Genomic DNA, 13,711 nt, shown 5'->3' with positions numbered 1-13,711 from the left:
AAGTGACAGGGGACAGGACGAGAGGGAATGGCCTCAAGTTCCGCTGGGGGAGGTTTAGGCTGAACATTAGGAAAAAAATTTTCACAGAAAGGACCATTGGGCACTGGAACAGGCTGCCCAGGGAGGGGGTTGAGTCACCTTCCCTGGAGGTGTTCAAAGGACAGGTGGACAAGGTGCTGAGGGACATGGTTTAGTGCTTGATAGGAATGGTTGGACTCGATGATCCGGTGGGTCTTTTCCAACATAGCGATTCTATGATTAGATGCAGCACCTTCCACAACCCCAGCAGTGGCCCTGGCCCCACACAGCATGGGTGTTAATTTTAAGCACATATACATTTTATTATTAACTTTTTTCTTCCTTTACATGAAAAGATCAGACGCAGGAGTCAACAATACAGGAGGCAGGGGGGGCAAAGCCACCAGGTAATGAGGGAGGAGGCCCCCAGCCAGGGATGGGGACAGCAAACAAGCCCTTCCAGGGCTGGAGGGGACAGAAAGGGGCAGCAGAGGAGCCAGGTGTGTACTCAAAGCCCACTCTCACCTGCAAACAAATGGGTAGTGGGGGACAGCGACTCTCCCCATCGCCTCCTGCCACCACCAGCACATCACACCCTGCACTGCATCCACTTCCAAAGGGACATTACCCCTTCTCCAGCCACAACTTTCCAAGCTAAATAGAGTGAACCAGTTTTTTTCCCAGCAGAAAAAGACCATACGTGGGTGAAGGCAGGGCAGGGAGGAGTTGTCCCTGGAGGAAAAAGAAACATTAAAGGGCAGTTGGAGAAGGCCAGGGCAGGCACCACCTGGTGTTTGAGCTAGTGTCTGCCGTGCTGATGCTCCCACTCAGCAGAGCTTGGGAGTCAAAAATCCCTTTTTCCCCTCCCTTGGTTTAAGGCCACGGTGAAGACTCCAATCCCTTCTCCCCCCTCTGTGCCCCAAGAGCCATCGTTAGCAGGATCCTCATGGAAGGAGAGTGGGAATCTGCCACAGGGGAATACTGTGAATAGCGTTTCCCTCCCATCCAACCCCCCTGCTCCCAGGTTTTCCTTCACGCCACGCTATCCTGCCTCTTGGGAAGCCAGGCAGTTAAAGAAGTCAAAATACAGCATGGTGTAAGTGTAATAAACCAAAAAGTACGGTTTCCGCTCTTAAAATGAACGACACAAACAACATGCAAGTTACAACCCCACCCCCCAAACCAACAGATAATCAAATTCTTCATAGCAAAGGCCAACAGAAGAGAGAGACTAAAATCAAACACCCACATCCCCTCGCTCTCCCGATACAGGCAGGGCGAGGGGAGGGAGAGACAAACACTCGTTAGGACCTGGAGACAGAAACAGATTTGCTTTGGAGAACGGCTCCCCCATCTCCCCACACCCTAAAACAAGACAGGGAAAAGTAACTGTCATTATCAGAAATGTAGCCAAGCTGGAGCTAAAAACCCAGCCCTCTTCTCAGCTGGAGTCGGTATCACAGAGCACACAATACCCCCACAAAGTGCATCTTTAAAGGAAAAACAAAATGAAGGTTGGGGTGATGACGGCAGAGGAAGCAAGGGGGAGGCAGCCCGGGAAGAGCTAGTTCCCCCGAAAAGCACTCTGTGCGGCTGAGGAGGCCGCCCCCGCCGCGGCGTTCTGGAAGCTCCTGTTGGTGAGGATGCCTTGGGAAAACTCTTCCTGTGCCCTTTGGAAACTTGCTCCTGTGCGCCGATACAGGGAATGCACCTGGGAGAGGAAGAAACCATGAGACGTAGGATGTGGTGATGGGCTGGCTGCAGACACAGTGCTGGCCTGCTTGCTGCTCCTCAGCCCCATTGGGCTGGAGCAACCAGCATGCAACGGTGCCAACTTCAGGAAACCCTCATTTGTTGTAAAACGTGGAGCACTTGGCAAAATCATGGAAGGGACCTTAAAGCCCATCCAGTTCCAGCCCCCTGCCGTGGGCAGGGACACTTCCCACTCGATCAGGTTGATCAAAGCCCATCCAGCCTGGCCTTGAACACCTCCAGGGATGGGGCAGCCACCACTACCCTGGGCAACCTGGGCCAGGGCCTCACCTCCCTCACAGGAAAACATTTCCCAAATCTCAAATCCATTCTCTGCCCAGCCTGGGTTTGTGCTTGGGCCTGACCACCCCAAAGGGCAACCTCAACATGCTAGGCATGAGCCCAAAACCTCCTCTCCCCACGCTGTACCCAGCCCCTGCATTTACAGACACCTGCAGGGTAGGACCTCAGGGATTTCCTTCTGGATACAAAAAGGAGGAAGCAATAGAAACAGGACCATTTCAGCCTGTCCTTGCCTTCCTCATAGCTGCCTTTCTGTTATTAATTGCAGCAATGTAAACGTTTCACAGTCAGTCAGGAGGAGGATGGAGAGCATGTGTTTGGGAGCCAGCAGGAAGGAACATGTTTGGAGCCCCACCAGGCTTTGAAAAGTCCCACCATATTGTGGCAGCAGGGACTGTAAAGCTCTGGAGAACCAAACAAGCAATGAGTACACTCAGCCTACGCTGGGCAAAGTCACACTAGAGGGAGATGCAAGAAATTGGATGTCTTTGTTCAATGAGGGTGACATTTGGGACCTTGTTGACCATCTTCTCTGGGCAGAAGACAATGCATCAAGCCGTGCTACACCCTCTTTTGATTTATCCAAACAGGTACAGTTAATGGTGCACTTGACTAAACCTCTCTGCCTCTTATTCCCTCTCCAAAGGCCACTTTCCCACCTGAAAGTCCCCTTAGAGTTCACCCAACTTGGCATTGATGTGGGAAGCACAAGCAAAATTGCTTTCCTTAAAAGCTTTTGACTGACAGTGCCCAATTACATCTTCAAAAGCAAGCTAATTCCCAGATGGATGAGAGGTGGCAAACCCAGGATACCCTGGGAGCAGCCTCACCTGCGGATCTTCCAGTCAAGACCTCGCCTTGCCTCCAAGCCACTCACCTGCTTCAGGAGGAAGAGGGAGAGAACCGCGCACAGCGTGAAGAATCCTGCCACCACCATCATGATAATAGCCACGGCCAGGTTCCCGTGCAGCTCCGACAGCGCTGCGATCCATCCGCTGCGAGAGAGAGGAGGGAAGGGTGAGCCTGGCAAGCACTCGATCTGCAGCAGGTGATGGAACAGATGGAGAAGAGGCACCAATGGTTGCACAAGAGCCTTTGGGGAAGGTTACAGGGAAGTGCAAACCCAAACATAACGGTTGTGGAAACAGGGACTCAGAGCTCCTCCGGGTACTTGTTTGTGGGCCAGAATTCCCATTACCATTTTTAGAAGCGGGAGAATCACGCTCACCCCACTTGCCTTACAGCCCTAGGTCTCCCAGCCACTCCCAGAACCCCTGGGCCCCCAACCCTTCCCAGGTCCGTTCCCTTCTCTGGACACACACCAGTCCCTCAGTATCTTTCTTGTACTGAGGGTCCCAAACCAGAAGCCAGGATTTGAGATGCAGCCTCACCAGCGCTCACAATTTGATGTGCTGCACAACTTCTCCTTCCTCAGGACAAGGAAGCAGAAAAGCACACCATGCTCTACAGCCAAAAATAAACACGCTGTCTGGCTCGAGGAAACACAGCAGAAAGCTCGACACACGTTCTCCAAAGCCCTCCCAGGCTCCCATGACTCAGGCAGCACCAGGCAGCAGGGGAGGGAGCACGAGGACAGCTTTGCCCATGGGCCCTTCTGCAGGCAGCAGACAAAAATAGAGAGCAGTTTCACTGCGTTCATCACCTGAAGGCTCCCCCTCGGGAGAAAAACCACTAGCTGTTAACCTTTTCACTGTTCCCAGCAAGGAGGGAGTCTGATCTGCAGCCAAGGCAGCGAGGCGAAAGGAAAGCCAGGGCTTTCATGCAGGGGCAGCTGCTGGAGCTGCTCCAGAGGCCCAGACTGCAAAATGCCAACAAGAAAGGGTGAAGATAAAACCCTCTCTGTTTATACTTTGAGGCAAAGCCCATGGATGCACCCAAGAGACTCAGGAAGGGTTTGGGGACAGAATCAGGCTGTTCAGCGCAGTGTTGAGTGAAGCCATACCCAGGCTCCAGGTCAGAGATCCTTCATCCCCAGCCTCTGTCGGGGAAGGCTCCATTTAAACACAAGACAGAAGTAGTCAACACTAGAGGCATCAAGAAAGAGCATCAAGAAAGGATACAAATTATAGGTGTTAAGTGAGGAAAAAGGTAGCAGGGGAGGTGTGGATCAGAGAATCTCAGCAGCCTTTAATCAGATTGAGATGGGAAGAGCAGAGAAGAGAGGCAGCCAAGTTGGGAGCAGCCAAAGCTGCCTATCAGGCAAGAGAGGAAAACCACAGGAGAAAGAACAGGCAGCTGCCAGAAATGGAACCCAAAGCTTCTGACAGACACAACCCTGGTGAGAAAAAGCATCCATCCAGGGCTGAGACAGAGCAGCCTGTGATGCCAAGCTTACCTGTCTCCCCAACCAGGAATGCCGACAGCCTGGATGACGTAGATTGCTATTTGGCAGAAGAAGACGAAAAAGAAGACGAAGAAGCTGAAGGAGCTGTCAGACCTACAGGAAAGAAGGCAGCAGGAGTGAAACCCAGGGACACGATGCCTGCACAGACTCCCTTCTCTAAGAGGAGGGACACGATTTCAGTGAACTCCCTTCTCCCGGGGAATGCTGCTAAAGGGAGGTGATTTCAGGAGGAACTTATCATGACATAGTTTGGGTTGGAAAGGACCTTAAAGCCCACCACTTCTCTGCACAACCTGGGCCAGGGCCTCCCTACCCTCACAGGAAAACATTTCTTCCTAATATCTCATCACAATCTCCCCCCCTTCAGCTGAAAAGTGTTCCCTCTCACCCTAACCCTGCACGCCCTGATCAAGGGCCCCTCCCCAGCTTTCCTGGAGCCCCTTTCAGTACTGGGAGGCTTCTCCAAAGTCTCCCCAGAGCCTACTCTTCTCCAGCCTGAACAACACAAACTCTGTCTCCACTGTAATCAAGTTTCATTTGATACTTCTAACGTGTTTAGGAACAAGTGGGTTTGATCTGTTTAATGATGCAAAGAGCTGGAAAAATCCTGCAGGCAATATACGATTGGAACAGATAAAAGCAAAGGTCCTCCCACTAAAAGCTACATCATAGTCACAGAAGAAAAGAGCACTTGCCTGAAAGCCTTGTAAATTGGTCGGTACCAACAGAGAAAGGCACAAGGGGTGAATAAAACAAACCACAGGATCGAGAGACCAAAGTCCACTCCTCTTTCCATTGCAACTGTGAACCACGCGAGGCAAGCCAGCAGGTTTAGGAGCAGGGTAATCGAATGCACTGTTTGAGATGGGAGAGAGAGGAGAAACAGCAGTAAGCTCTTGGAAAACCCAGGAGTCTCTCCAAGCAGCCTTTATCTCTCACTGGACATATGGAGCTCTGCAGAAATTAAGGCGACTTTGGGCCATCTAATTGCCTTCCCTCCCTTGAAAGGAATCCTTTACATCTGCTCACATGAAAAAGGGAGAGAGAAATTATTGTATCCTTCCAGGAAACACCTGCAGGATTTACTGTAGGTCAAAGCTCAGCATTTGATACAGAATCTTCTTAGACAGTTTTTATTACATTTGAAGCTATTACTCACGCATCCACAAGTAATACAGCATCTTGCATATCCGTTGGTAGTCGGCTGGGATATCTGCAGAAAAATCCTGGTAAAAACAGGGTTTGATGGGACATCTCTTGGGAAGAGGTGGCCAGTTGTTCTGTCTCGCTGCAGAAAGGAGAAAGGAGAGGTTCTTCACTTCCTCTGCTCTCACTGAAAGACTAATTTGCAAGCCATAATTTGCACATAGTCATTAATATATATATATATACACGCACATTAAAGTGTTGGGAGAGGATTGGTCTGGGTAGGAATCATAGAATGGTCTGGGTGGGAAGGGATCTCAAAGCCCATCCAGTTCCAACCCCTGCCATGGGCAGGGACACCTCCCACTAGATCAGGTTGATCAAAGCCCCATCCAACCTGCCCTTGAACACCCCCAGGGATGGGGCAGCCACCATTTCTCTGGACAACCTGGGCCAGGGCCTCCCCACCCTCACATGAAAACATTTCTTCCTCAGATCTCATCTCAATCTCCCCTCTTTCAGCTGAAAATTGTTCTCCCTCATCCTATCCCTACACTCCATGATGAAGAGCCACTCTCCAGCTTCCCTGTAGGACAGTAACCAAGAAGCACAGCAGGGATGAGGTAGCTGATGGCAGCAGTGGGGCAGGTCAGCCTGGTTTGAGGGCTTTCCGCTGTGGGAAGCAGAATTCCCCGGCCACAGCCAAAGGGCGATCACAGCCATCAACACTACAAGTCCAGAATCAGCTGTTTAAAACTCATATTAGGGGAAAATGTTGTTTTGGTGTAGTAAATAGAGCCTCGAGACTGGAAAAAAGCTTGATGGCTGTCAGTGGAAACCCTTAACGCGGCAGCATCGCACAACAGCTAAGGTGTGAATACAAAATGAGCACTTGAAGAACCTAATGTAGCCAGACCGATGCTGAGAGCACGCTTGAGGGCAGAGAGCCAGAGCCGGTCTCCATCATCACGCTTCTGAGCTTGTTTCCCACCCTGTAAGCTATGGGATGGCAGGTACAGTCCCAAGAGGGCTACAGGGAGCATTACTCACGATTAATGCTGGCTGCACTACTTTGCAGTTCCCGTTCCTTCTTCTCCAACTCAGCTGCCTTCCGCTCTAACTCTGCCTGCTGCTGAAGGAGCCCAGCCTGCGCTGCCGCAGCCACAGCCTAAAGTAGGGAGAAAGAAAGTTAAGTCCTTGCCTAACCCAGGCAGTGGCAATTCTACCAGTAAGCACACCAGACACCAAACTGGAACAGAAGCAAAAGCAATCCAATAGCAATGGTTGTTGTGAAACATCTGAAGGCTCTCTGCGTTGCCTACAAAAGGATGAAATCAGCATCAAAGCAGAACTCCACCCAGATGTTCCTTTCTTATCCCATGGGAAGATAGGCTGGAAGAGCCCTCAAGAAGCTTCTCTGCTCTGTGAATGAGGTGGTCCCAGCAGCAGGGTACTGGCCAGCCAGTATAAACAGTGGCTGCAGTGTGCCTGGGCTGCATTTATCTGCCGGGAACCCAGCACGACTGATCAGACACCATAACTAAGCTAAAAGCATTAGCAGGATACGTTCCAGCACTGGCAGAGAGAGGGTAGAGCAAAGAGGATACAAGGTGAAGTGAGCTCTGTCACCAGAGGGACAGGGAAAAAGGCATGGAAAAGAATTGCTTGTGTGTATTCCCTATAGAATGTAGCTGCGAGGCAGCTACAAATGCAAGTTTAAGAAGCTACCTGCAGCTTCCCAACACCAGAAAACGCCATTCTCACATGCCTCTGGAGGCCCACAGGAGCTCCATCCTGCTTTACAAGCCAGTGGCAGCAAGGGGTTGCCATACCTGGGGAGTGGGCTCCACCGACGTCTGCAGAACAGCAGGCTGCGAGTGGCCGGAGGGCTGTGTGGCTGGCGTCGTCCGTGCTGCATTTGTCTGTGCATAAATCATAAGCAACAAGGAAAAAGCATTATACATTGCTGCTTCTAGCCAAGAAGAGTTCAAGTTTTGGCACTACTAAAACAGAAGCGTTTTCAGAAGTTCGTTAGTTCCTTAATGAACTGAGGGGAAGCAACACCTGAAGATAAGAGGTATTGGACAGGAAAGAAACAAAAACGGATTTTGAACTCCAAATACTGCTTTAGAATCATGGAATGGTTTGGACTGAAAGGGATCTCAAACCCCATCCGGTTCCATGCCCCTGCCATGGGCAGGGACACCTCCCACTGGATCAGGTTCCTCCAAGCCCCATCCAACCTGGCCTTGAACACCTCCAGGGATGGGGCAGCTACAGCTTCCCTGGGCAACCTGGGCTAATGCCTTCCCACCCTCACAGGAAAACATTTCTTCCCAAGATCTCATCTCCATCTCCCCTCTTTCAGCTGAAAAGCATTCCCCCTCATCCTATACCTGGCTTCCCTGATCAAGAGCCCCTCCCCAGCTTTCCTGGAGCCCCTTTCAGTACTGGAAGCTGCTCTAAGGTCTCCCCGAAGCCTTCTGTTCTCCAGGCTGAACAAGCCCAAATGAACCTTTTTTTACTCCAGAATAAAAAATGAGGGAAGAAAGCACATTATTCCCAAATTATCCATGCCAGTATGATGCATCTCATCCACGACAGCAGTCAGGAAATAAGAACGAAGCCCTCACAGTGACCCATCACTGGTATCACTGCAGCTGCTCAGCTCCCAACCCAGAGACCAAATCAATATTGATGTATCCTGCCACAAACCATCTTTCTCTTCACACTTCACGTAGCTTGACTGTGAGCCAGCAGCGAGTTGGCGAGGAGCTGTTCCATGTGAGTGGAGAGCTCTGGCTGGGAGTTTATTAGTGTTCCAGCACAGGAGCAGTGGCTCACAGCTTGCCACGCACGCAATGAACGACCGTCCATGGAGAAATCAGCTGCAAACACCTCGCACTTTTAAGCTGCAGCTACCAAGGGAGCTTCTATGCTGCTAAAACCACCACCAGGACACCCAGAGCAAAGACAGAGAGCACGTACCAGCTGGGAGCTCTCCGAAAATGGGTTGAATTCATCCAAACCACTTTGGTTTGCATTTGTGAGCTGTGTCACCGAGGGATCCTGGAAGGAGAGAGAGCGAAGGCTAATCAGCATCCAACACAGGTCAGCGTTAGCTTATACGTTATACACACCATTTGCTTGTTTACTGGGAAGAGGATAGGACAAAAGGCAGTCCCACCACAGGTGGATGACCTGGTTGGTGGGGAATTCAAATAACCAAGGAGATGACTATCAGCAAGGTAAGACCTGCCAGCAGAAGCCATCTCCTCTTCAGCCAAGAGAAGAACTACAACAAGCTTCTAAAATCATGGAATCATTTGGTTGGAAGAGATATTTGAGATCATTGAGTCCAACCATATGAGTCCGCTACCGAATCACGTCCCTGGACACCTCATCTGCCCAGCTTTTAAACATCTCCAGGGATGGAGACTCCACCACTGCCCCGGACAGCCTCTACCAGCACCCAAGAACCCTTTCAGTGAAGAATTTCTTCTTCATATCCAATCTAAACCTTCCCTGGCACAATTTGAGGCCAATTCCTCTCTTCCTATCCCTTGTTCCTTGGGAGAAGAGGCCAGCGCCTACCTCACACTGGATCAGAGTGCACAAAGCCCCATCCAGCCTGGCCTTGAACCCCTCCAGGGATGGGGCAGTCACCACTACTCAGGGCAGTCTGGGCCAGCGCCTCCCCACCCTCACAGGAAAATATTTCCTCCTAAGATCTCATCTCCACCTCCCCTGTTTCAGCTCAAAACTGTTCCCCCTCATCCTACTCCTGCACTCCTTTGATTAAATGGTTAATGGGGTGAGAAGCAATTGAGGCTGCGATAAGGTGAGAGTAAGCAATGAAGGCATGCAGAGGCTAACTGGGTCTGTGCGCTGTGTAAAAGCCGTTTGGCTCGGCTGCAGCTCGCTGGAGCCATTCCTTGGGGTTTTAGCGCTGCCTTCTGTCGAGCAAGAGGCGTACAGAGTGGTTAATGAATGACTTTGCAGCTCCTCGAGAGCAGGCACTCCCCACGCAACAGGTTGCTCCAGTTTATGAATCACTGTGGGCTGAGGAATCTCCGGCTGGGAGGTTTTGGATGCTGCTTGGTGAAGTACAATTCCCCTGCAGGGCAGGGCTGTAAAGATACAGGGAGCACCAGCAGAACCGCCACGCTGGGAATGAGAGCTGCAGGGACTTGAGGCACAGGTTTTATTTCACTGCCTGCTCCTCTTGAGGTTGCAGCTTAACCAGTTTTGCAGGCGTGTGGTAGCTGTTCCTGCGCGGCAGTCACACGTGCCAGTGTCGTGCCCTTACGTCCAGAGCCAACCCGACCCAAATGCAGCAGAAGACAACAGCACAAGGAAGGAAAACTCCCTTACAGGCACGGGAAAAGGAAAGCAAAGGCTGTGTAACTGCTTTAAGAGCTTCAATGGGAGGAAAGGGCACGGAAATAAGGAGGAAGACTGGGATAATGGTGGGAAACACATATTTCTCTCCTCCTGTTGCTCACCTCCATTCCAAAGAACGGAGCAGAGTTTTGGCAGCGCAGCCCTGCCATGGAAAAGACAGGTTGCCAGCAGCTGGGCAGGACAGGGCGAGCAGCACTGCTATTTCACTGCTTCCAGCAGCAGAACAGCTTGGTTTCAGAGGAAGAACTCTCCTCTTACTTCATTGCTTAAAAAAAAAAAAATTAAAAAATCGCTTAATTCAGCAGCACAGCCCCGGGAAGGGAGCTCCGCTGAACTCACTCTTGTGCAAGGGTGTCAAAAATAGAAAAAGAGCAGGGAATCGGCAACAAAGCTGAAGTTTGGATGTGTTTATGCCCAGGAGAGGGCAGGAAGGAAAAGAGCAGCCACAAAACAGAAGCATCAGCTCCCACAGGCCTGGAGGGGACAACGTGATGGGTGAGGAAGCAGGAGAAACATGAGAAGAAGAGCGAGGAGCTGCCCACAAACTTCACATGGAACAGTTATTTTCTGCCAGCCACAGATCAAAAGGCATTGACCTGCTTGAACAAGCCTGACTCTCTCTGCTGCAAAACAAGGACTTAATTCATCAACTGAGCCAACTGAAGCCGTGTTACCCAGCTGTGCCTCCTCTGAAGTGCCCTCCCTCTGTTCCAAAGGCCCCATGTGCCTTTTCTTTCAGAGGATTACGTTATTAGGATCCCCAGTTACTCTCGAGCAATTCTTCTCAACATATTTCCTGCTCCAGAGCTAAAGATGGGCCTGAGCATCTGACAGCTCTCCTGCTTCTTCAGCTAGTCCATTTCATTCAATGGATGCGTCCAGCCACAAACTTCATGCTCACAAGTCAGTAATTAGGATGGAACCATAGAATTATTAAGGTTGGAAAAGACCTCTAAGCTCATTCAGTCTAAACGTCAGCCCAACACTATCTCCTAATCCACGTCCTGAAGTGCTGCAGCCACATGCTTTTTGAACCTCTCCAGGGATGGAGACTCTACCACCACCCTGGGCAGCCACTGCCAGGGCTTCATTATTCTTTGAGTAAAGAAATTTTTCCTAATATCCATCTAAACCACCCCGGCACAACTTAAGGCCATTCCCTTACGTCCTGTCACTTGTTCCTTGAGAGAAGAGACCAGCACCCACCTTGCTCCAACCTCCTTTCCGGGAGCTGCAGAGAGCCATGAGGTCTCCCCTCAGCCTCCTCCTCTCCAGCACAAACAGCTCCATATCCCTCAGCTGCTCTGAGAACCTCTGAGCTCCAGACCATTCCCCAGCTCTGTTCCCTTCTCCAGACACATTCCAGCCCCTCGATGTCTTTCTTGGACTGAGGGGCACAAAACTGAATATCAGGGTTCGAGGTGCAGCCTAATGTCAGGGCCTGCCAGGAAGGAATACTGTTCCCTCAGCCCTGCACAGCACCTGGGTCCAAACCCAGCATGAATCACCAGATTTATAGATGTCCTGCATCGCAAAATGCCACTTTCAAACCAGAGAGATTGGGGTTTTGAGGCTCCAGGCAGCAACAGACAGAGATTCCCCACATCCAGCTGAAGACAACTGGGAGAATTTGTTGTTAAAAACAGGGATGAAGGTGAACACAAACCCTCATGGTCCCACAAGGATCAACGAAACCCACCACAGGGACCACCTGGGCCAGCAAAAAGCCATCAGACAACCACAGGGGCATTCTCGCTAAGACATCAGCCTGACAGCAGCATTCCCCACTGTAGACTATGTCCGATCTCTCTGTTTGAACAATGAGTAAAGCACAAGCCTGGCCCTGTTCAGTTAAATACCAGGGCAGCTATCTAGCACAAAGCAGCAGGACATTTACTTCCTCAATGCCAAAGCAGTAAATCCCTACAGGAACAGCCACCGTACATGTCAGCTACCCTCTATTCCCCACCACGGAAAGAATACTGTAGGGACATGGTGATCCAAACACTTCCCAAGACATACAAGAGTGCATTAAAGTGACAGTGAGACAGAGAAAGGCCTTTTTCCCCTCCTCATTTCAATCTGATTCCTCAAATTATTCCTCAAATTATTCAATTTGATTCCTCAAATTCACTCAATGTGTCCCATCCATAGACAGGTTCATAGAATCATGGAATGGTTTAGGCTGAAATGGACCTTGAAGCCCATGTAGTCCCAACTCCCTGGCATAGGCAGGGACACCTCCCACTGCATCAGGTTGCTCCAAGCCCCATCCAGCCTGGCCTTGAACCCCTCCAGGGATGGGGCAGCCACCACTGCTCTGGGCAACCTGGGCCAGGGCCTCCCCACCCTCACAGGAAAACCTAAGATCTCATCTCAGCCTCCCCTCTTTCAGCTAAAAACCCTTCTCCCTTGTCCTATCCCTGCACACCCTGATCAAGAGCCCCTCCCCAGCTTTCCTAGAGCTTTTTTCAGTATTGGAAGCTGCTCTAAGGTCTCCCTGGAGCCTTTTTCTCTCCAGGCTGAACAAGCCCAACTCTCTCAGCCTGTCCGCTAATAGGAGGTGCTCCAGCCCTCAGATCATCTTCATGGCCTCCTCAGGACTCACTCCAACAGATCTCTGTCCGTTAAAGCTTCAGAGAGTTTCACTTTATCTTGCCCAGGGATCTCCCAGGCAGCTCGCTGCGCAAAGACCCTACAAAGATTAATCCTGTGGAGGAGAAACCCAGGAAAAGCAAAGCCCCTAAAAGTCTCAAAGCTCTTGGCCCCTAAAAAAACCCAACCAGAAGAAACATTTTGCCTTTGAGGCTTTGCTTTAAGAGCCGGAAAAGTGTTGGAAGGGCTCCCTGCGGCCAGGGCTGGGGCCCGCCTGAGTCGCCCTGGGGAAAGGGAGGGGGAGCAGAGACCTCTAGGGCCACTCTGACCCTTCTCCATCCATGCCTGGTGACCCCAGGGTTGAGGAGAGGGAGTAAGGAGCCCCGGGACCGCCGGGCAAGGGTCTCTGGGGTAAGACCGGGTCCCGCTTGGCGGGGACCCCCAGGCACCGGGAGTCGGAGCACAGGGCTGTCTCGAGAAGGGGTCCCTGCGGGTAGGACCGGTCCCGCCTGGGCGACCGCGGTGCCGGGAAGCGGTGACCCCACGGTCCCCTCGCCCCACGCCAGAGGTCTCGGCGCCCCGGGAGCGACGGCAGCGCCACTGGGGGGTGTGCGGGGAAGGGAACGCGGCGCGAGCGCCCACCTGGAAGGGGTTGATGTCCACCGGGTCGGCAAACGGGTTGGTGTCGAAGCCCGACATGGGCGCGGCCCGCGCTCCCCAGCGCCTCCCGCCCGCTTCCGGGTCAGCCACGTGACCTCCCGCCCGCTTCCGGCTTAGCCACGTGACCTCCCGCTCGCTTCCGGCTCAGCCATGTGACGCCCCCCGCGCCGGGCACGTGACCCACGTGACCCGCTCCGCCCACCGCGCAGCCGCTTTGGCCCCCACGGGGGGGCGGGGCCTCGTCGTGACGTCACTGCGGCGCCCCCACCGCCCTCCCCCCCCCGGGTGGGATTAACCCTGTAGGCGCCTATAGCGGGACCTCGGGGGGCAGAGGGCGGCCCCACAGGGCACACAGCCCCGTCCCCTATAGGAGGCCCCTATGGAACGGCGCCTGGAGCCGATCCCCTAAAGGAGATCCCCTATAGGGCGTCCCTTACAGCACAGCCCCTAGGACACGGCCCCTGTAGG

The 13,711-nt window shown here is 52.2% G+C and overlaps 1 protein-coding gene across 1 annotated transcript; it reads right to left on the bottom strand.

The window, feature by feature from the left end:
- Window positions 1-320: 320 nt before the first annotated feature.
- SCAMP2 (secretory carrier membrane protein 2) lies at window positions 321-13,333 on the bottom strand. The gene is made up of 9 exons (XM_069866693.1): window positions 13,226-13,333; window positions 8,573-8,653; window positions 7,417-7,506; window positions 6,635-6,752; window positions 5,598-5,726; window positions 5,134-5,293; window positions 4,430-4,531; window positions 2,951-3,068; window positions 321-1,729 (listed from the first exon to the last, which is right to left on the bottom strand). The coding sequence occupies exons 1-9, from the start codon at window positions 13,280-13,282 to the stop codon at window positions 1,583-1,585; spliced, it is 1,002 nt and encodes a 333-aa protein (XP_069722794.1). The 5' UTR covers window positions 13,283-13,333; the 3' UTR covers window positions 321-1,582.
- Window positions 13,334-13,711: the final 378 nt, after the last annotated feature.

This window comes from Phaenicophaeus curvirostris, chromosome 12 (assembly GCF_032191515.1).
Source record: "Phaenicophaeus curvirostris isolate KB17595 chromosome 12, BPBGC_Pcur_1.0, whole genome shotgun sequence".
Taxonomy (NCBI): Eukaryota; Metazoa; Chordata; class Aves; order Cuculiformes; family Cuculidae; genus Phaenicophaeus; species Phaenicophaeus curvirostris.
Note: the sequence above shows the minus strand (reverse complement) of the source record. Positions and strands in the feature narration are given on the sequence as shown.

What these genes read in the sequence shown, in the direction of transcription:
- SCAMP2 (XM_069866693.1), bottom strand. Translation starts at nt 13,282, where the DNA reads ATGTCGGGCTTCGACACCAACCCGTTTGCCGACCCGGTGGACATCAAC. An exon ending in CGGTGGAGCCCACTCCCCAG is followed by an intron (nt 6,753 to 7,416) that starts GTATGGCAACCC and finishes TCCCTACTTTAG; the next exon opens with GCTGTGGCTGCGGCAGCGCA. An exon ending in TAGTGCAGCCAGCATTAATC is followed by an intron (nt 5,727 to 6,634) that starts GTGAGTAATGCT and finishes TCCTTTCTGCAG; the next exon opens with CGAGACAGAACAACTGGCCA.